Below are 23080 nucleotides of genomic sequence, written 5' to 3' on the forward strand. Positions count from 1 at the left end.
ACTTTCATAGGAATGAACTGGGCCCCCGCCTCAAACGCTGTATCCAGTTCTCTTTATACATCCATTGTGGATACACAGTATCTATTATAGTATATACTGTAGGCCTATATTATACAAATCCTCTATTGCTAAACCTTGAGAAGTTTGCATATAATCCTCCAGTGGTATATTCAACCTGACAGCCACCTGAAACACATTATTTTAAACATTTCCACACAATATCCTTCCCTGAGGGTGTATTCACCTTAAGACTGAATGGAGGATGGAAATGAGATTCCATTTCTATTTTAATCTCTGCAGCAGCAGCAGCTGCATCACCTGCCCTGTCACTGTTTGCCACCCATTTTGAATACCAGGTCATTAGAGCCAAAGCTAGACTCTTACATTTCTCCAACCCCCGCTGCTCCAGTCAGTCTGAAGTGAGTCTGGACCCACACACACAGGACACACTAACTACAGTCTAATTGCCTGTGTTGCTAGGTTTGGCTTACTTAAAGGGACTGTTTGTAAGAAACAGAAATACTTGTTAACAGCGACACCTGTGGCTGTTAAGTCAACGAAAGTCAGCGTCGGGCTCGCGCTTGTGCTCGCTCTACATAGACATGAACGAGCATCGCTCAAAACAGTGAGGAGACACACGTCAGCTAAAACCACAATATCACTCTATACTTCACCTGCTTGGCAGTAATGTTAGCTGACCAGACGAAGGTCTCTCCATGAATCAATGCTGATCCTAGTGTTGGCTTTTCCTGCTTCAGCCTATCACTCAATATTTATCATATAAACTTTTGTGACTATTCCTTTCTTTAATTTCAATTCCAACCTTGGTAATGAAGTGATATTTTTCACCGGATCTCCACGTTAGGTCAGATAATCCTTTATTATAATGTTGATGTAAAGTGTTCCAGCAGCAGAAGGACCTGCGGTATCTCGTTTTCACACACCGCAGGTGAAGCAGCCTGTCACTGAAAGAGTTTTTTAAGAACGCACACCTTTTGTAGTCCATCTTTGGAACATTGTAGTTTTACTACGGCAGAAAAACACCCGCCGCTCTCACATCACAATTACGTAATCTAGTGCAGGTGCAGTCGGATTCTCTGAACACTGCGGTTGTCTTTTTCTAAGTCCTTATGAATTCTCCTTCACATCTTTCCTTGACCTCATGACGTTTTCCATCGAGGTCAAGGAAAAGCGGTTAGGAGAAGACATTAGGACGTCATTTTTTGACGTTACATTTATTGACTTCTTCAGTCACATAAAAAGGTATCACTTGTAAGGTATTTAGTACAATTATGATTTTATAATCTGACACAATAATGCCCATGTTGAGACATTTTACATCTTGGTGTGTTTCCAGTGATTGGCAACTCTGACATCCATGAACTGTTCAAGCAGGGTGTAGAGGTGGGGAGTTGTTACAGCTGATTAAGCAGAGGGAGGGGATCTGTTTTGTACAGAGAGCAACCATCCAAGGATCAAGAATGAGGCTTCCTCCCTTTAGACATGAGCACCGTGGAGCTCCTGCTGAGCCCTACACCTCCACAAGAGAAGGAAACCAGCAGGGGGGAGCCTCATCACATGCTCTATTATTGAAGGTATAAAGGCAGCGGGATTAATTCTGATTTTATTACTGACACATTTCTGTTTGAATAAGATAGGCTAGAAATATTTTCCTGTAGAGATTCTCTGCCTGACAGTATTCAGATGCCCATAAAAAAAAATTGTTAGATGTATATATTATATTTGGTAGTGGTTATGAAATAATGTGTAATTTTATTGTATTTCTATCTCAGTCAGATGAAAACTGTCATCAGTGGAGCCACACTACGGAGTCAGATCAGTCTCAAAATTAATGAATACACACATAAGGATTCACAAATGTATTTTGTGATTTACCTATAAATGACTCTCTCCAAAAAATATATATTTCTATGTACACAAAAACTGTTATCATTGTATATAACTGTAAAAAAAAAAATATCCACATATACAAAAATAAGGTTCACAAATATATTTCTGATGCACACACAAATATTTCTTGTTTTAAATACATGCACAGTAATAGAAATCCACAAATATATGTATTTAAAAGTATTTGCAAGTGTCATCGAAAACCTATTAGATTTGATGTTCACCTTGTGCATGACATAAATCATACCCCCGTAGGGATACGCTCACGTGATTGGGTGAAAAGGAGGAAGACGTGATTGTCTACAGATAATTTCCTGTTGAAAAATATGCATTTGTGGATCGGCGCATGTCAGGGGAGCCTCATAAAACCCACACACAAATGCAATGAAGCTCACAAATGTCAAGCAGTTTGTAAATGCAGGTTCAACAGTTTGTATATAAATGTAACAACATCCAAATATGTTTTCGATGGCACTTGCAAATACTTTTAAATACATATATTTGTGGATTTCTATTACTGTACATGTCTAAAACAAGAAATATTTGTGTGTGCATCAGAAATATATTTGTGAACCTTATTTTTTTATGTGTGGATTTTTTTTACATTTATATACAAAGATAACTGTTTTTGTGTGCATTGAGAAATATTTTTGTGGCGAGAGTCATTTATATATAAATCACAAAATACATTTGTGAATCCTTCTGTGTGCATTCATTAGTTTTGAGACTGATCTGACTCCATACCACACTGTTTCGCCACGTTGCCATGGATTTTTTAATTTTTTTTTTGGTTTATGTTAACATACACAAAAAAAAGAGTATTTTGTCTTGTTCCACGTGTAGGAATACACCAAATCCTTCAGCTGTTGCATAAATCCATGCAATTAGTACTTCAATTTCTAATTTTAGAGGACTACATAATAGTGACAGATGGTATAGATTTAGGTTCTGGAGACTGTGAGAACAATCGTCAAAAACAGAAATATCCATCAGAGCGATTCTGCATGAAACTGTAAGTTGCTCACTGTCAGCTTTTCTCCATCCTCGAAGGGTTGCTTGTAAAATGTGTTTTTCTCTTGTAAGCTAATCAGGTGTGAAAACTGAGAAACTGGGAAAAAATATAGTAGGAATCTACTTCCAACGTGCATGGAGAGGGGAATATTTTTGACCCCTTGCAACTGGGAAAACTCACAACACTTCACAAAAAGCACAAAGGATGCGGGAAGGTTTAATTGATTACTGTAGTGAATCACTGCAGACTTGGCTTCGTTCTAATCTGTTGACATAACAACATTATATCGCTGTGCATTAGTGCTTCATTAAACATGAATAACAATTAAGAGCACCAGGAGTCATTTATAATTGCAGATAATAACTTATTATGAGACAGACTGGTCACCAGAACATAATGGGGAGGTGGGTGAAACTATAGAAACCACTGGTGGCGGCTGAACTGGCGGCTCGCAGCCAACGGGGCTAACAGTGTAAAGAACAGCAACGGTGAATGAAGCAAATATATAGATTCTGGCATTAAAAAATCTATTTCAAAAGCGTAAAAAAAAACGCGATACATATGTGAATCAATTTTTTTTGCCACCCCTAAAAGTAACAGAATAGAAATACTCACTAAGTACTTGAGTAAAAGCGCTCTGTTGCCACCCAAACACAATGAAGGTAAATAAAATTATTGATTTTTATTTTCTACTGAAGAAATAATCTCTATCTGCATATCTGGATTTGTGATTAGTGACAAAATATGATATGTTGTGATTTGGGTGAACTCACCCTTTAATGTCTAATAATGGCAACATGGATTATGAGATAGACACATGTATTCAGTAGAGGAATTTGTCCTTGTTATTTGCACAGAGCATCCCCCCACACATGCACTCCTCTTTTACAGCTGCAAATTAGACTGTGAAATTGACAATTCATGTGTTGCCATCTGGTTGCCATGACACCTGGTTATTAGGCCTTCTGACAGTCGTAGCTTGGCTTGTTTGCTCCGTCGCCCCCCTCCTGCACATCAACATTGTTTCCGATATAAAAAGAGAGTGTGAGGCACAAGCAAATGAACAACCTGTCACCATGTTCAGTCAGGAGCACGTCTTCTTGTGTTCCAAAAGCCTCAAAAATGTATTATACCATTAGTGAAAATGTTCCCTCTAAATGTACAATTTCTCCCTTTTACATTTCACCCTATTGAATTCCACAATCCCTCTGTGCTGCACAGGTACAAAAGCCTAATTTCCACACATTTCAGCCCCTGTCTGGACCGCATTGAGACTTTAATGCTCCACTGATCAATGAGACGATTAAAGCAATTTAAAGGCTCCTTTGTTCAGTCTGTGCATTGGAATCTCCTTCATCCTCCAAACTGCTGGGCTGGCAGCGTGTTCCTCCACTTGTCAGGATAAAAGCCTCGAGAACTCACCTGCCCTGGATTAAAAGTGCATAGGGCAGACATGGCCTTTTTGTCATGGACTGCTATATCCCACACAGACACCCCAGGGACTGTGCTGCAGTCTGGGAGCGATGGGGGTGGTGGTGGAGGCGATGGCAGCGTGACTAATGACGCTACCCCCTTTCATCTTGAGATTTGACATAGTGATGTAGACGATCCCAGCTGGAACAAACACACTGCGCTGTGTCACAGCTGCAATGTCTGTACCTCTGAGTCCCTGACTTACAGAGCCAAGAACAGGTAACAATGAGTCAGCGCCTATTTAATTCATACACCTACGCTGTGAAACTCTGGGGGTTGTTTTCAAGCTGATTTTATTTTCCTTTTCCAGTCTGTTCCCTACTGAGAATTCAATACCTATCATTCCTTGAAAGTCATTCTTGCTTCAACTCTGCAAGGACTTGAGGAACAGGGGAACTGGAGGGCACAATGACATTTTAAAAAGTTCAAAAGACAAAGTTGCACAACAAATATTAGGCTGATTCCTGCAAAGCATTTGGTAATCCATTCTCATTAAACCTCTTTCACTGGACAGCAAGGACATTAAACTGTGTTTGACTATATGTTACCACAAACACAAATGATGCTGCTGAAGAGTGAGTGATGCCAGAGGGATTCTGGTTTCTAATGAACCCCACTGAGACCTCTCACCATCAGGTCCTTCAGCCCTCTGCCCTGTCTCATCAGGGTGGATAAAGCACCGTAGCAAGCAAGACAGCACAATCATATCACACAGTCCCACTCTTTACTAGCGCCACTACACCAGGTAGTGCTGGCACACATTTTACCTGGATTTTAACTGCCAATTCTCCCAACAGGCCACTTCCACTCTGCATCAGTAATTCAAAACAATCTCTAAAATGAGTTGGGAGGCAAACCAAGGAAAAAGGAGAACTGAAAACATGGAGGAGCCAGTCTTTTTTAATCATCTCTTAAAACCATTTCATCTTTAAATTCAATGTTTGGTTCCTCGCTCTCTCTGACACGAGGGATTAACTCCAAATCCATATTACCCAAAACGGAAGGGTTTATCAAAAATGCATTTTCTAAATAAACTTTGCCGTTGTGTATTAGGTTACACTATTTCTTGTATGATCTGTTTTATTTTATGTTACTCTGCAAAGCACAGAAAAGTATGACCTCTAATAGTCAAATAAATCTTTTTTAGATTGAGTGAGACTTACCCTTCCCGAGGATATTATCTCCAATGTCAATCGCCAATACACGTCCATAAATCCGCTTAGAAATCTCATAGTTGTCTATGCATTCATGAGTACATTGCAAACAGGAGCTTCTAAAAGCTTATTCGGTGTAGTTTTAATGGTGCCAAAAGGCTGTAAAGGCGGACGAGTCGGCACTAGTCTCATTTAGCCACTTGTTAGCAACAGCTTTTTTTAGACACATAAAGGCTTCAAAATTCATGAGTAGGGTATTTATTGATGTATCCTATTTTATGTTGTAGAATAAAATGTTAAATTCTCTTCAGCTTGTGTTAACCACAGACCTTATTTCAGGCATCTAACTAAAAACCCATTAAAAAAAAACATCGAATTCCATATGAGGGAACCGGAAGGGCTAAAATGCTAGGTCATGTCCGGGTTTTAAGACTCATTCCTGTACCACTCAGCAAAGAGATGAAACTCCGGTGTGTTTTTGACAACAGCCACTGCTGCCATTTTGGACTGAAAACGCTTATTATATTTATAATATTGGATCAAACAACACAGGCCATTTCAGTAGAATATGACAGAATAGATTTTGTTTTACTTTAGTACAGCACTTTTTAGACAGATGATTTACTGGCATCCGGTAGATGCTTTCAGTCCAAAATGGCGGAAGCGTAGCTTTGCTGCTGGGTGCTGATGTTGCAATGGAAACGAACAATTGACTTTCACTTCTTGGCAATATACCTTCTTTGGCTCCATTTCAGCGAGTTCATCGAATTCATCTCTTGATGTATACGAGAGTGGTCAAAGCCTGTTAGTGGTTAAGGCCTCTGTGAAACAATTTAAAAAAGTTAGCCTATTAACTATGTAGAGTTACAAGTAGGAAAAGCACCGAAGAAAAGAAGCAATTTGGTTACAAAACAAATCTCAAGAGTGCCAGCATGTCAGTCCTTGGAAGCCTCAATTGAGTGTTGAACGCACTTTTATTGTTTAGGTGTCAAATGTAACAGTGTCACCATTCAGAGAGGGAATAAAGAGTAAATGGTCACATAAAAAAATATAAAATCAACAATGAAAATGGTTTCACGGGGAAAGTCTGGTTCCCGTGGCAACACAGATGTACAGTTGAGACAGTGTCCAGATCCAGACATGTATGTGTTTGGTTTGCACATTTCCACAGCCTATATTTATCTCAAACAATAAGAGTCCTTTTTTTTTGTTTACTAGCCATGCATACAGTTGACATTTCCACATGTGTTGAGTCAGTGTCTTCACAGGAGCTGGCACTTTCAATACAAAATATTTACACTACTATTTATTATTCTTATTATCATCGCCTTGGTCGTTGCTATTTGTTACTTTGAATGCTCTGAGCACATACAGAATGGGATCACAGGATGTTGAAACTCTTGAGCACCCCATTTCATATCGATCGGAGGAGAAAAAGAAAATGTAAAGTATGACAAATGTTGGCATCTTCACTTCAAAATGTCACCCATTCCTGAAAAGAGTTTAGAGAGATCGTCTGTAGAGATATTCAAACACTGGAAAGATGAACTCTTTGTCCCATCAGGATGAAGCAGTTAGTTATATTACTACTCGACAATCTGCCGTCAGTCTCCCAGAGAGGAAAACGAAACATCACGAGATATGTGAAAGACTCTGCTATTGTTTGTTTGCTATCTCAAAGTGAGAAAATAGGAAAGAGATGACTGCACCAATGTTTCAAGAAAGACACTGACTTATCCACCATTTTCTCTCCATTCCTTTTTTGACGACTGAAAAAAATAAAATGAAATAAAAAAAGGAGGCGATTTCAGTTCACCTCTTTGGTTCAGCCCTGTGATGAGTAGAAAAAAACTCCCACCAACCTCTGCACAAAATGCGCTGAAAGAAAAATTGTAAATCAAAAACTCCTTAATACTTTAAAAAACAACTGGATGCCAGAAATCTGTTATTGGATTTGTTTACAGTAGCTACTTGCAAATCGAGTCAGCAAAAAAAATGCATCTTCTGTGATACAAACAAAACCAGGAGAAGACATTTTTTTTACTCATTCATAACAGATTGTAGAACAACGTAAAGAGTAAAGTATCCTGATCTGTGACTGTTTGCTGATGATTTTCCTCCCACAACTCAAAAAAGGATAGAGACAAACCCAAACAACAGAAGAGAGTAACATAAGGCGAGGGCATGTTCCTTTTTTGTCATTTGTCAATTTCTCTTGCGGCAAATTCCCGGCATTCCTCGTTCAAAATGTATTCATAACTCACATGTCGTTATTAATAATCATGTCACTGCTGATTTTATGCTCCGTGGAGTTAAAATCCACCGCGTTCAACCATGAATTTTCCTTCCGTTTAATTGGCATGTGCATGTGCGTGTGTCTAAGTGTGTGTCTCTCTGCTTGCGGGTCGAAGCAGCTTCCTCTATAAGTAGGCTTTTTGCCCGGCCTGTTCCTGGAGGCCCCCGGGGCTATTGTATATTGCAAGAGGAGCAGCAGGGGTCATCCTTGTCTGGCTGGGCGGCGTAGTCCATCTGCCGAACAATCTCAGCGAACAGTTCGTCTACCATGGTTTTGCTCTTGGCCGAGGTCTCCATGAACGGGCAGCCCCACTCCTCGGCCAGGGCCTGACCTTCGCTGGACGATACCTCCCTCTCGCTTTCCAGGTCCACCTTGTTCCCCACCAGGATCACTGGAACCTTCTCGTACCTGAGGACAGACACAGACCCACATCGGGTTGTCAGACTCAGCCAACACTGATGCTGAAGAACTGTACGGAAGCAAGTTTTTGTGCTCTTATATTTTCACTATACTTGCAGTTTACAAAAACAGGCAATTACGCTTTCAGAACTTGGTATTAGCACATGCTTAATAGGGGTGGGGGATAAAAAAAAATCAACAAGCTAAAGTATCATGATTTATTTTTATTTTTTTTACAATTTTGAAATTGATTTTTTTAATGCAAGAACCGATACATTTGCTTCTTTTGAGTCTATGCACAGGTAGAAGGAAGTTACCGCTTTTATTGTTGTAGTCTGAGTAACATGACGTCATATCCGTCTCACAAGACAAACAGTAGCCGGCCGGCCGTGGCGAGCAGAAACCGGCAGATACGACAAAGCAGAAAACGGCAGAGAGTCAGCGTGGATACGACCTGCACCCCTCACATTTTAAATCCAAAGTGGTAAACACTACACATACAGTAAAGTATGGAAACACTTTGGGTTTCACACATTGAAGGAAAAGCAGAGCGAGACATCATGGCTAAAGCTCCATGCTGACTGTTGTTAACTATGTTATCGTATTGCGGTCGAGCCAGCTGTCACTCTCATCTCTGTGGTCAAATCGGCCGACGCTACAACTGTAGAGCACCCATATACTGACATTTATATTAAATGCATTCAAACGGCCCCGATGGAGCTGACCATGAATGTATAATGAGAACGGAGCTGACGGGAGAGCTAGAGACGGACTTGGCAAAGTTAGTGGAAATATACACACGTGACTACATCTGGTATTCAAAATAAGGTGTTAAAAGAAAATATCACTAATTTGTGATGGAAATGTCTTTATTCTTTGATTATTTTGGTTGCTGGGAAAAAAATAAATAAAAATAAATTCCTGACAAGACTGATATATTTGACTTCAGGAGATCTCTGACTACATATACATGTCGAAAATCAAACATTTTTACCGTATCAATTTAGATATTTTTCAAAGTAAAAGTCCCTGGAAGTGTATGATTCAACTTTTGTCCCATGGTCTAGTGATAAAAAAAAGTTAACAAAAATCACAATAAATCGTAATATCGAATCGCAATACTCCGAATCGGTACCCAAGTATCCGGATAGTATTGAATCTGGAGATAGGTGAATCATCCCGGCCCTAGTGGACAGCCAGAAGAGACGGCCAGTTAAATTAAACAGGCTACTGCACTATGATTATTAGAAGTATAACGGCTCTGACCACCAATATAATCACTACATCAGTTTTGATATTGGGATACATGGCGGGCCCCTGAGGCGGTTTGTACACATCAGAAGAGATAACAAAGATCAGAAACATCAGAGAGATAGCAGATCCTGCATATCCACATCCTTTGGTAAACCACAGGTTGTAATTTCTCTCATCCTTATCTGTGTGTAGGGCTGGCAAAAAGGAGCGCTTTTCATCCGTTGGACCCGTCGTTTGAACCGAGTTTAAATGTCTCGGTTCACGACACTGAACAACATCGTCAAAACCAACCGGAGTCATGCACCCGAACACCCATCAACACCATTAGGCTTTTCAAATGCTGCCCTCTCTCTATGAAATATACATGCTTCTAAATTATTTACAGAAAAAAAAACATCCTCATCCTTGATTGCTATGGTAGCAGGTATACAAGGAATTGACTAATGCTGGAGAGACGGGGAGACTGCAGAAGCAGCAACTGTGATACTTCTCCAAGTCGAGCAGCCGGAGCAATTCTCAGAGGCCAGAGGCTGCAGGTTTCAGCGTTAAATAAGCTTACACTTTCAGAAAACAGGGAGCCGACTTTGATCTGCTCATGAATACTTCATCCAGAGTGAACTTTAATCTCAACCGTCCCGTTCTGTTCCCAGGATCGGCTCAGCAGCCGAGAGGAACTGCTACGAAGAGACGATCTTAGAGGTCGGTCGCTGTGTAACCAAGAGCGTGACCGTGTTCTACGAGCTCGGAGGCAACTTGAAGGAGAAACTACATCTTATGCTTCACAACTTTAACATGCAGTGTACAGTGTAACAGGTCTCGCTCACTGCATTCCTGGTGTCAATAAAAAGCAAGCCAAGGCCGTTATTTTCCGGAGAACTATTTCGGACCACATCTCGTTTGTGGTGGGCAGTTCATGCCTTGAACCTTAAATTCCCCTTCCCACCTTCACGGAAAAATCCTAAGCATAGCTGTGGGTGAGCAGATTGAAGGCGAAACCTTTACTTTTATAGCTGCATTCGTTTAGGAGGAGCCACAGGGGGCTCAGCGTTTAATTGGTGTAATGGTGCCATTTGGGTGTGTCTGGCTCAAATCTCCTACTGTAAATATCTCACGGAGGCCTATGGAAAGTCATCTTATACATGATCTACCATCACATGCTGCTTCACACCTGCTCTTACTTTCCTGTCCCAAATGTTACTTGCTCCAGGAAAAAACACAATTCAGGGTGGTTATGAGCTCTGTGTATGGATTCAAGCTCCTTAAATGAGAAATAATGCAACTGCAAATTATCATTATTATCAGTAATTCAACAGCAGGGCTGCAATTTAAGATTACTTTCATTATCATCTAATCTACCGATTCTTTTACTCAATGAATCTATTAATCGTTGGACCATAGAATGCAAACAAATGCCCATCACAAATTCCCAGAGCCCATGGTGACATCTTAAAGAGGACATGTCATGCTCATTTTCAGGTTCTTGTATTTCGGGTTTCTACTAGAACATGTTTACATGCTTTAATGGTCAAAAAACAATTTCTTCTTATAATCTGCGTCTGAATATACCTGTATTTACCCTCTGTTTGAAACGCTCCGTTTTAGCGCCTGTCTCTTTAAGACCCCTTCTGAAAAAGCTCAGTCTGCTCTGATTGGCTTGTGAGAAAAAATATGGTGCACCTTTGTAAAGGTATAGGTCTCAAGCTGTGAGTGGAGATACTCAGATAGAGGGCAGTATATTTTATATGAGCCTGCATGTGACATAGGAAGGGGAGCCAAATCTGAACGGCTTGTTAAATCACATGTTTCTGATCTAGGCGGCCCGCAAAAAAACTGACTGGGTTGTCTTATTTCACAGTTTGTGGGTTGGTAGGCACTCCAGATACCCAAATGTATGTGTACAAGCTCTGAAAAAGTGAGTTTTTTTATGATATGTCCAATTTAAAAATGTCTATTTTTGTCCAAACCAACAGTCCAAAATGCAATAAAATTCAATTTAATATGAAAGAAGATCATAAAAACTAGAAAATGTTTACTTTTGAGAAACTGGAACCAGTGATTTTTTTAGACAGTTGTCAAAATAGTTGCCAATTAATTCTCTATTGACTAATTGATTAATTGTCTAATTGTTTCAGCTGTATGTAACAGTAATTATTGCCATCATTATCATTACATTGTTTATTCTTTTCTTTGGCGTAACACCCAGACGGTATTTCAGTAGATGGATTTCCAATCCACTGACAACATGTAAAGCTGTGAATCTTTTGTCAGAGCTGCTTGCATGTCAGATAATTATCATGGATGTCCCAAACAGCGGGAGGAATCCAAATAAAGTCAGTTCAATAAGATCATAGCAAACACCCGGGTATGCGGTGTGTGTGTGTGTGTGTGTGTTTTTTTTTAACCATAATGGAGGACTTGACATGTTCAGTTATGTAGCTCATTTAGGCCTCATCATAACACAAGTGCAGCACAAAGACATCTGGTACAGAAGGCGAGGGTCTATATATAGTCATAATAACAGAGGAGGAAACCGGCAGTCCCAGGAGGTGTGAGACAGCGGCTGCCACGGATACCGAGGCTCCCAGGGCCTCAACATAAAGGGTGTCGTCCAAGGAAGCGAGGCTCGTCCACAACACAGAACACATACGGAGCGGTTTACATGGTTTAGACACGAGCCTCAAAAACACAAATGAATAACTGCTTGTGTTTGTGCCGTGACACAAACAGCACAAACAACATGTCATGCTTTAGCCTTCAGCCTGTGTGAGCTTGACGGTGCCCCCGCACTGGAGCTGTCTGACTGCAGACACCCATTTGAGCTCGTCCAGACACACCTTATCTATAATGCATGATGCATCAACTCACATAGGCTTCGCTGACGGACGGACGGAGGAACCCAGCGGCCCAAGAGTCTCTGGATTTGACTCTGGCCAACGCCGTCGGGACGAGGGAGGAAACAGGTCGCGTGCCGGGCCTCCTCCCGACGGCCCTTTTGTTGGAGGGTCTTCAGTTTATTCAGTAGAGAGACATCAGCTGAGTCAGAGAGCAGCAATAAGCTCCTCTCATCTGGCACAGCATCAGAGCAAAGAAAGATTTCATCAGGAATAGATATCTGGAAAATCTTTGGTAAACAAACCATGGCAAGCACATGAATTTTGCATGAAATTTTCTGCTTTGCTGACAATATCAGGGATAGTACTTAATGTCTCTTCTGGATTAACTCAAGGTTGTGAAAACAAATCCTTTCCTTCAAAAATCTGATGCTATTCACAGATGACGGAGACGCTGGCCATGACATGTCAAAATGAGGAAGATGAACGAGCAGTGTACTTGACAGACTGTACAGGCTACTCATCCTTGGATCTGACGTATCGCAGCAATAAGACGGCACTCTGCTATCTCCCTGCGGTAATTATGTCGTCTAAGACAAATTCCTCCTCTCACTGTACGAGGTACAAAAAATAAAAATCTGAAATGCAAAGTGCCACTGTGTCGGAAATTTGTTCAGATTGCTTTTCCATAAAAAGGAATATGCTTTGCATAGTTCAGAGACTCATTCATAAGTCTAAAAATGATGCATTACACTGAGGATATTATTCCAGTGTCGACACTATCAGGCTAATGTTAGAAAGAACTCTATGTTTTGCTTAGAAATCACATAGGACTAATATACAATATGATGTGTCATATTAATTGTTAATAATTGTTGTAGGGATGCACCGGTCTAATACCGATATCCGGACGATACTGACTCAATGGTAGTGTTCTCCGGCTGTTGGGCGGTGCTTGGTATTTCCTCAACTGATCTCAACATGGCTGCCGGGTCACAAACTTTCTCATTTTACAGCTAATCAGTACACTACAAGATGTTTCTGAAAATATTTGAGGCGAGAAATAGGCATTACAGTAACAGATTATTGATTCATATTTGATCAGCTCTGCCTAGTTTCACCGTTTGATCGGAGTTCGCGAGTGATTGACAGCTGCTCAAGACGGCAAGGCTCCAGCTCGGCTCTGATTGGTTGTTTTCCTCCGGTCTGTGAAATCTTGCAGATGCCATTAGGAGCACCGGAGGACACAGAGGCACATGACTTTTTTCAGATTACCTGTCTCATGCACTACTCTCAGGATATAGTCACTTTATATGTTTTATAAAAGTAACTTTGTTTTTGTCATATTTGATCCATTTCTACCCACTGCTGCTTTAATGTCTCTAACATGTCGCGCTCAAGGACACTTGGACATGCGGACAGGAGGAGCCGGGCATCAAACTGACCCGCTCTGTCCCCTGAGCCACAGCCGTCCAAACAAAACCCAAAGTACAGCTGAGAGGATGACGGGAATGTCGTTAGTTTTGCAGTTATTAAGTCATAAAGTATCGGTCGAAAGTATAAGTCGAAAGTATTGAACCTGAGAATGACGCTCGCTGAAAAGTCAAGAGGATCACCAAAGTGATTACAATTCATCCTGAGGGGGACATAAATGTCTGAACCAAATTTCATGACAATCCATCTAATAGTTGTCAAGAACATTTCACTTAAAACCACAAATGTCAGCCTCATGGTGGTGCTAGAGGAAAGGTCAGGCCATTAGCGTTCATCCTCAGAGCAGCATGGTTCCAATAGTTGATGTTCCAATAGTTGGATATTTGAAAACACCACTGTGTAGCAAGTGTTAAGCAATCATCACTGAACTTTAGCTCAGTTCTTTTGCCCAGTTTTCACAACAGAAACAGATGAAAGAAGATCCCTCTGGGAGACTGCTGCTCCTCCATTTATCGATCTTGATCCTTTCAACCAGTTGGCACATGAACGAGCCTTGGGAACGACAACTCCACAGTTTGCGAGCCTCAGTACAATGTTGAAAGTACACATGCAGTAGTTTATTATCATGGTAGCCTTTTTTCACCTCTTTCTTCTTCACTATCCTCTGACCATGTCACCGCTATTTAAATGCTCTGTTAAGTCACAGATCACCATATATCCTTGGTGTATAGTTGACTGCAGCTGAAGTGAGGAGTGATGAGGTCCCCAGCGGACACAGGCAGGCCTCGGTGTAATGACGCGCACCCGTGGCCTCTGTGCTAAAGCCACTAACAGCAGGCGCTGATAGATGCTGACAGGGTTCAGAGTGAGAGCGACGCACAGCAGCGCCTCTGACCTGAGCGAACGCCGATGTGGTTGTGACGGGTCACGGTGTTTTGGCAGCGAGGAGGAACAGACAGGCAGGAGACAACAAGGCAATGTGCAGGAACAGTAACTGATGAGGTGAGCATAACAAAATGACATCTCCTAAATACAGTAGTTCACCACTATCAGACAGAGATGACACCTGCTGTTACTGCTGAAGCTGTGGTCCAAGTTATACTGGCTATATTTCAACCATCCCTCTCTCAATGTTAAAGGAAAAATTATATGATTTAATTGATTTATCTGGTGATCAGTTTTTTTAATCAATTAATTGTTTGGTCTACGAAATATCAAAAAATTGTGAAAAAATGCCTATTACAACTTCGCGAGCCCAAATGGTGTCTTCAAATGTCTTGGTTTTGTCCAAAACTCAAAAGGTATTCAGTTTACGAAGAAATATGACAAAGAGAATCAGCAACATTTTTTTTTTTTTTTTTTACTATTTTTTTTGATAATGATTGGAGTGATTAATCGTTTATCAAAATAGCTGCTGATTATTTTCATATAGATCAACTAATCAATAATCAACTAATCGGCTCTTTCTGATGTTATGATGATTTTAACTCATCAGTATTTGATGTTGTGAACAGTGAACCTCTTGATGTCTCAACCTGTCTGGTCCTCTCCTACTGCATTTACTGATTTCCTACATTTCCCACAATGCCCTTCAACCAGCCCACAGAACATGCCTGAAATTGTTGCATTTCATGCTCTTTACAGCGCCCCTCGGCCGAAACTCTATCCTCAGTGCGACGATGTCGGCAACCCACGGGGCCCCGTCTTGTTTAGCGCACTTTGTGTGTGTGCTTTTCTTGCCGTGTCATCACTATTCATATCTAGACAACCAATGTGTTTGTGATTAGTGTTTACTGGAGCACAAGCTATTCTTTTAGCCTCTTAATTTTGCACCAGGTTGCGGATTTAACTTTAAAATGTAGCCTACAAAATCTTCTTTCTAAATGCATGAGGTTTCCAAAGTCAATGAGTAATCGTGTTAAATAATCGTGATCTCAATATTGACCAAAATAATCGTGATTAAAACAAAAACAAAGTAAAACAAAACTGTCCGTTGCAAATATGTGAGTGCATGTATTTCAGTTCATGAACTAGTGTTTATATGAGACCCTTTTCTGCATTTAACAAACAGCAAACTTCTGAAACACATCATTGTTGTCTTACACAAACAGCCATACAACTTTCTCTTTAAAATGCAGCACAATATTTACAAAATGATGACTATAATCAGCAAATATTTGATCAAAGAACAACACGTTACTGGTGCTACAGATACAACTTGGCTGGTATCTAAACATAAGCCCTAAGCCTCCAAGAGTTTACTTTTAATTTGCTAAATAATTTATAATCACAAGATAATTTGTGATTTATCTGTTAGCATTCTTGGCTCCAGCAACAAGAGAAACAATGACTGACACTGCGTTTAGAAATAAATACAGTATGTGGTTCTTGTATTGATCCTTGATGGGTGTAGGAGCTAGGTTTTCATACAGTATGTAGCCAATTTCACTGAAATGAAATCAACTGAAAAAGGAAAACTCAGTCTTTGTTTGTATCGTTGTAGGCGTACGAGTTGAAGCTGTTTGTTTGAAACCTTTTCAAAACTACACACAGAAGATTTCTGCTACTAGAAGCGTCTGCGTGTTGACAGCAGTTACATAAGCTGACTTCTGCTCTTGATAGGTTGTAAATAATATACTGTATACGATAACACACATACTAGCTCGTCGCGTGGGAGGCAATATAACGCTCCAAACTTTTTTGGCCAGGAAAACCTGGCATGGCCATTTTCAAAGGGATCCTTTGACCTCTGACCTCAAGATATGTGAATGAAAATGGGTTCTATGGGTACCCACGAGTCTCCCCTTTACAGACATGCCCACTTTATGATTGCAAGTCATAGTCAAGTCAGCACAATGCTGAGGTCTCTAAACCTACTCAAGTCTAAGAAATTATTTGATTCATCTCTCCTTTATAACAAATAAAGAAAAATTCTGTGAATAACCAAATAAAAAAAGGAAGAAATTAAATAACTAATGCCTGACAATGACTGATATATTTGACTTCAGGACATCTCTGACTACATACATGCTGAAAATCAAACATTTTAATGTATTTATTTAGATATTTTCCAAAGTAAAGTGTATGATTCAACTTTTTTCCCATGGTCTAGTGTTAAAAAAATTAACAAAAATCGCAATAAATGGTAATATCGAAACGCAATTCTTGTAACAACACAATACATATCACATTGGCACCCAAGAATCGTGATAGTATTGAATCGGGAGATGGGTGAATCGTCCCAGCCCTACCCATGACCCTGACATTTTTTAACTCCACAGTTTCAAACACAATCTGTGTGAAGCATACAGGACTCTGAAATGAACTACTGTGTAGGAGTAGCATGTGAAGTGTGATGTTTTCGCTACAGAAAATAAATTCTGCTGTGACATTAGAGAGCAGCACCAGACTGAAAAAGTGTGAAATCACATAGCAGCCTGGCTGCATCTGCTGTGTGAGCACACATGTATACATTTACATATGAAGACAAACACACTTATCAAACACACACTGTACGTAGCCTGAACACACCTCTCCTCATTCTCAGCTCATATGGGGGAAACATGTTGGCCTCATTCTTTCATCCGGAGCCACAGATTTATAGGATTGTTTATAAGATGCAGCTGAAAAAAAAGTCCAATTAGGTGACAAAGACTGAATGAAACTAATAAACATCTTTATAATGATTGAGTTTATGAGCACGTGATGAGCATGTGAGGAGCATTATCTAAAGTAATTAGCTGTATCAGTAAAAGGGCTGGGACGATTAACCTATCTCCCGATTCGATACTATCATGATACTTGGGTGCGCGATTCGATATGTATTGCGATTTTTAAGTATTGCAATTCGATATTACGATTTATTGCGATTTTTGTTAACATTTTTAACAGTAGACCATGGGAAGAAGTTGAATCATACACTTCTAGGGACTTTTACTTTGGAAAATATCTAAATGAATACAATAAAACTGTTTGATTTTCAGCAGGTATGTATTCAGAAATTTTTCCAGCAACCCAAAAATCAAAGAATAAAGACATTTCCCTCACAAATTAATGGTATTTTCTTTTTAATTTATAAGTGACATGTAATGTTTGATACTTCTGGTGAATATACAGTAATCCATTCAATCATAATCCATATATATGTATGTTGTATATACAGTTCCCAATGTTAACACCTTATTTTGAAAACCGGATGTAGTCACACGTGTATACTTCCGCTAACTTCACCAAGTCCGTCGCTAGCTCTTACCGTTAGCTCCATGTCAGTATATGGATGCTCTACAGTTGTAGCGTCGGCCGATTTGACCACGGAGATGAGAGTGACGGCTGGCTTGAACGCACGTTACCGCAATATAATAACGTTTCCTGTCATTGACAGAGTTAGCATGCAGCTTTAGCCATCATGTCTAGCTGTGCTTTTCCTGGCAATGTGTGAAACCCAAAATGACTTTTGAGTATGAGAGTGCAGGTTCGTATCCACGCCGACCATCCGCCGTTTTCTACTTTGTCGTTTCAGCCGGCTGCGGTTTGTTTTGGTTGACGGATACGGAACGGATATGACATCACGTTACTCAGACTACAACAATAAAAGCATTTCAAAATCTATTTCAAAATCGTGCAAAAGAAATTAAAAAAAATCACGATATATAGGTGAATTGATTTTTTTTGCCACCCCTAACCAGTAAAATGAGCATTAAGCTGCACTGCTTTAAATATGCTTCTTCATTAACAGCCTTGTCTCTGTGGAGCCTACTGGACTCCCTATACTGACTGTAACACATCCACCGACAATAACAATGACTGATGAACCCACACAGTCACAGCCCGGTGCGCGCTGCCACCAGTGATTTAACCAGCAGCATCTATGACATATTCTAATTAGGCTCTCACTGAGTTATTTACCATTGTGCCATGTCACCAGGTGAATGTGCAGCAGTGTGTCTTCACAGTGCCACTGGAAGAAGAGCATAACAGCATAACCACACAGCCTCAGCTAACCTCTCCCGTGTATCAATCAGCAGCTCACACCGGTGACCTCATATCTGGATCATCTGTGTAACAAGCGCTCAGACATATCAGGCGATTTCATGCTTTCAATTGTACCGCTCTTCCTAAAGAGCGTGTGTGCAGCTTGTTAATTAAAAACATGGCCTCTTCTTCTTCTTCTTCTTTTCCTTAGTGTGCTGCTTTCCTCCCCTACAGTATTTTGAGCTTCCTTGAAGCTCTCTGCAGAGCCTCTGTTGCTCTGAATCCTGGGTATCCCTGGCTGGGTGTTTCACAGGGGTTGCAGCATCCGGCACAGTGGGCAGCAGCAGCAGCAGCTCGGATGATCACAGACAGCGTCTAGCGTGTTATGACTGGACCGGTCTTCATAAGTTAGGATGACCAGATCCCAACGAATCAAATGTGGGACAAAGAGTATGTTTGTGTGGGACAATGTGGGACATGTTAACAAGGCTGAGAGGTATAGTCTACAATTTTCATATAATGTCTAACTTAAAAATACAATTTTTTATCCTGCCCCTTATCTCATAACATCTTTATCCTTTTTGAAATTGTAGCAAAGACGGTGACTGACAGGTCAACCTGCACTTGACCCACATGTGCACAGTTTGACAGCAAACACAGACAGCCTCGTGATGACGGCCTTATTCCCTGCTCTCTTCACAGCCATTGGATAAAAGCCAGATTTAAAAAAAAAAAAAAGCGTCAAAAGCGTCTGTCCTGCAGTGGTTTGACTCTTGAAAACTGGATCCAAAGAAAATTTGGGACGGCAACAACAACATCTGGGATACAAGTTGGATACATTGTAAAGTGGGACACCTGGTGCACCCTCACAGTGCTGATGGACAGAGTGGATCAGCACTGTTGCCCTGCTGTCATTCCTAAAATACAACTATCTAGAAACATGACAAAGTCGCTTAGAAATCACAAATGCCAAAGAAAATGTGGGACATCGTCTCAATATGTGGGACGACAACAACAACAACAACAACTGGGATCGTAAAGTGGGACACCTGGTTACTGATGGACAGAGTGGATCAGCACTGTTGCACTGTTGTCATTCCTAAACTGTCTAGAAAAACATGACAAAGTCGCTTAGAAATCACAAATGATGACTTTTAGAGCTGCAGTGCGAGGGGCATTGGTCTACCTACAACTAAGCATTGTGGGTGAGACACCAAAAAAAAAAAAAAAGAACAGGCATGTTGTGTTGTCTGACCCTGAAGATGCTCAGCATCTCCATCCAAGCACAGATCTCAGACCAGGCCTAGGCCCACCCTGAAACTACACAGGGGCCTGATAAGGCCAGCACTATATATGTGAAGATCCACACATACTATTCTTATTCTCACCAACCTTTTCACTCTGATGATCTGGTCCCTCATGGGCTTTATATCCTGGAAGCTCTGCTGGTTGACCAGGCTGTAGACCAGGATGAATCCTTGTCCGTTCTTGATGTAAAGGTCCCGCATGGAGGCGAACTGCTCGGTGCCGGCGGTGTCCAGGATCTCCAGCACCGAGGGCGACGAGTCCACCTCGATCTCCTTGCGGTAGAAATCCTCTATAGTGGGGTCGTACTTCTCAATGAACGTCCCGGTGACGAACTGCACGGTGAGGGCGGATTTCCCGACCCCGCCGCTGCCCAGCACCACCACTTTATACTCGCGCATCGTTGGGGATTTAAATCGTGTAAAGTATCAATAAATGAACCCAAAAAGCGCACGGATCACATTCACCACTCGCGTCCCATTTTGCACAACAGTGGTTGTCAATATTACAGCTGCTGCTTCAGCTTCAGCTCTGGCAGAGCACAAAGACTCGCTGCCCAGAGATGGATTTCATTGTAGAGATTTACCCCATGCAGGCCACACACTGACAGCTATTTGGGCATCCGAGGATTGTGCCAAAATGCGCACAGGGAGGAAGGAAATACAGCCCGATGATGTGTTGGTTTTCATCTGCTTAGCTCACCCTTCTCTCTATGCATCAGAGAAAAAAAACAAACTTGCTCCATAGAGGATGGAAAAACGCTGGCAGCTGGTTTATAGCCCCGACAATGAAGTGCAAAGCTCAGGAAAACAGCACCCACTGGAAGTATCTCCACACTTGGTTAAAGAAGTTGCATCTCTTTGTTTCAGCATCTCTGGCATGTCTCCTCCGCTTCTCCCTCGCTCTCCAGCGCAGTCCCAGCCGCCATACTCCTCTCTTCTCTCGGGGTGGAGACTCCACGGCACGCTGCGTAACCAGCTGGTCCCTGCTCGGCTCCCGTACCGAGGCAGGCAGGACCCTCCTCCTCCTTCTCCTCATCAGACTGATGGATGTGCGAGCGGTCCAACCGGACAGCCTCTCCTGCTCTTACTGGTGCCTGAATGGGAGCCAGTCACATCCAGAGGTTTGCGGTTTCCGTTCATGTGTTAAAATTCCCCCATCATTCGGTTGCCCTGGTGACATCCAGAGAGAGAGCTCGTCCAATCACAGGGGGGCACTCGAGGATGTGTATCCAGGAGGAGGAAAAAAATGCTACCGGATGCTGTTGCTATGGTAACGCTGCATTTTTTGTTGTCCAAAATTTGAGTTTAAAAAAAAAAAAGCTGCCTATAAAAAGTCAGGAGAATTATTTATCAGCCTATTCATTGATCTGAAACCAGTGCAGGCAGATATGATCAAGACATTACAACCTATATTTGCTATATGGAAAAATAATTAAATGTAACTGTATTTCTGGTCTATTGTTAAATATAAAAAAAAAATATATGTTGCTCCCACGAATCACACCAGACTCAGGATGTAATGGACATATTTTTAAGAAATTTAATTCTGCAAGAATAAATAAAAAAATACAAGAAATTATCATATATTATCATTTCATATATTTATTCTTATTATATTATTATTGTTATGTATATATTATATAATTTGTTTTTATTATTTTGTTTTTTTATTTGTTTTGTTTGTCAGGATAGACTTATTTTAAGAAATCTAATTCTGCAATATATATATATATATATATATATAACTGAACCACTGAAAACCAGCTGATAATTTCTGCTATTTTTATTTATTCTTATTATATATATATATATACACACACACACACATATATATATATATATATATATACATACACATTTTTTGATTTTATTGTTTTGGATTTCATATAGTTTTGAAAATGTAATTTGAATGCTTTTCTTTACCTCTGTGTTTGGAATGGGCTGTATGAAAGCTGCCTAGCCTAAATTAAATTTCAGGAGACTATCACTTACAATAAAACTTTCAGACACACTACCTGAAAGGAAATGGAACAAGGCTAAACAAAATAACACAATCTTCTTGTCTGATTTGCCTGCTATAGGATTCTCTACTAACAAGTGATACATTTTAACTGTTTATCCACCGAAAGACAGATTATTGTATTTATAATCTGTCTTTCAGGATTATTCAGGAGTTTGGAGCCAGAGCCAACTTGCAAATCTTTGGCATTAAATCTTATCATTAATGTGATGTAATAATAATTGTACAGTGCAAAATCAAACAACAAAGCTCACAGCACGGCATCTACTTGACATTTATTTATTTGCAATATTAGATATTACACAATTTTGAATTTACAGGAACAAAACTATCCACATGAAATGTTTAATTGTGCACAAATCAAATTATTTTCACAAGTAAGTTTTAAAAAAAGAGGGACAGTTTATATTCAGGCCAGGATTTAACCAAATGCTGATATAATATTAATATAATTTAACAAACAATTTAGCCAGTCCTATCAGGATTGTGTTGATTTTACAAATTTAGCCTCAAGCTTGTGTAGCAATAATAATTTCACAGAAAAGATCAGTGAAATGTGTTTTTATTTATTAGACAATATGGAATTAATAATTACTGAAGAAATACAAACTTAGGAAAAGATTAAAGATAAGGCAAAGTTCACAAAAAGCATGTCCTCTCAGTCTGACAGTTGAGAAAGTGCTTTAGTCAGTCAGACTAAACATTCTTACTGTCCACATCTTTTTGACTGGGTGATCCAAATCGCAAACAACCTAATGTGCCGGTGTATCCACGACATTCAAGCTTTTTTGCCAAAAGGTGAAACAAACATTCGGTTATATGCCTTTTATTTGCAGGTAAAATAAATAAGGGAAAAAATGTCATATATCTAATAACAACTTAAACTTTAAAAGCGATCATATTATGAAAAGAAAACGAAGGTCCAAACAGCCGCTGAACCGTCGACTACCGACATTCTGACTGCAGATTCTCCGAGGGTGGATTATATGTTTACTGCAAGATGTTAACATGCAGTGGA

General features: G+C 40.4%; 1 protein-coding gene across 1 annotated transcript; it reads right to left on the reverse strand.

Annotated features, from left to right (window-relative positions):
- Positions 1-7582: 7582 nt before the first annotated feature.
- LOC119500693 (ras-related protein Rap-2a) lies at positions 7583-21278 on the reverse strand. The gene is made up of 2 exons (XM_037790542.1): positions 20128-21278; positions 7583-8254 (listed from the first exon to the last, which is right to left on the reverse strand). Exons 1-2 carry the CDS (start codon positions 20439-20441, stop codon positions 8017-8019), a joined length of 552 nt encoding a protein of 183 aa, XP_037646470.1. The 5' UTR covers positions 20442-21278; the 3' UTR covers positions 7583-8016.
- Positions 21279-23080: the final 1802 nt, after the last annotated feature.

This window comes from Sebastes umbrosus, chromosome 13 (assembly GCF_015220745.1).
Source record: "Sebastes umbrosus isolate fSebUmb1 chromosome 13, fSebUmb1.pri, whole genome shotgun sequence".
Taxonomy (NCBI): domain Eukaryota; kingdom Metazoa; phylum Chordata; class Actinopteri; order Perciformes; family Sebastidae; genus Sebastes; species Sebastes umbrosus.

What these genes read in the sequence shown, in the direction of transcription:
- LOC119500693 (XM_037790542.1), bottom strand. Translation starts at nt 20,441, where the DNA reads ATGCGCGAGTATAAAGTGGTGGTGCTGGGCAGCGGCGGGGTCGGGAAA. An exon ending in CAGATCATCAGAGTGAAAAG is followed by an intron (nt 8,255 to 20,127) that starts GTTGGTGAGAAT and finishes GTCTGTCCTCAG; the next exon opens with GTACGAGAAGGTTCCAGTGA.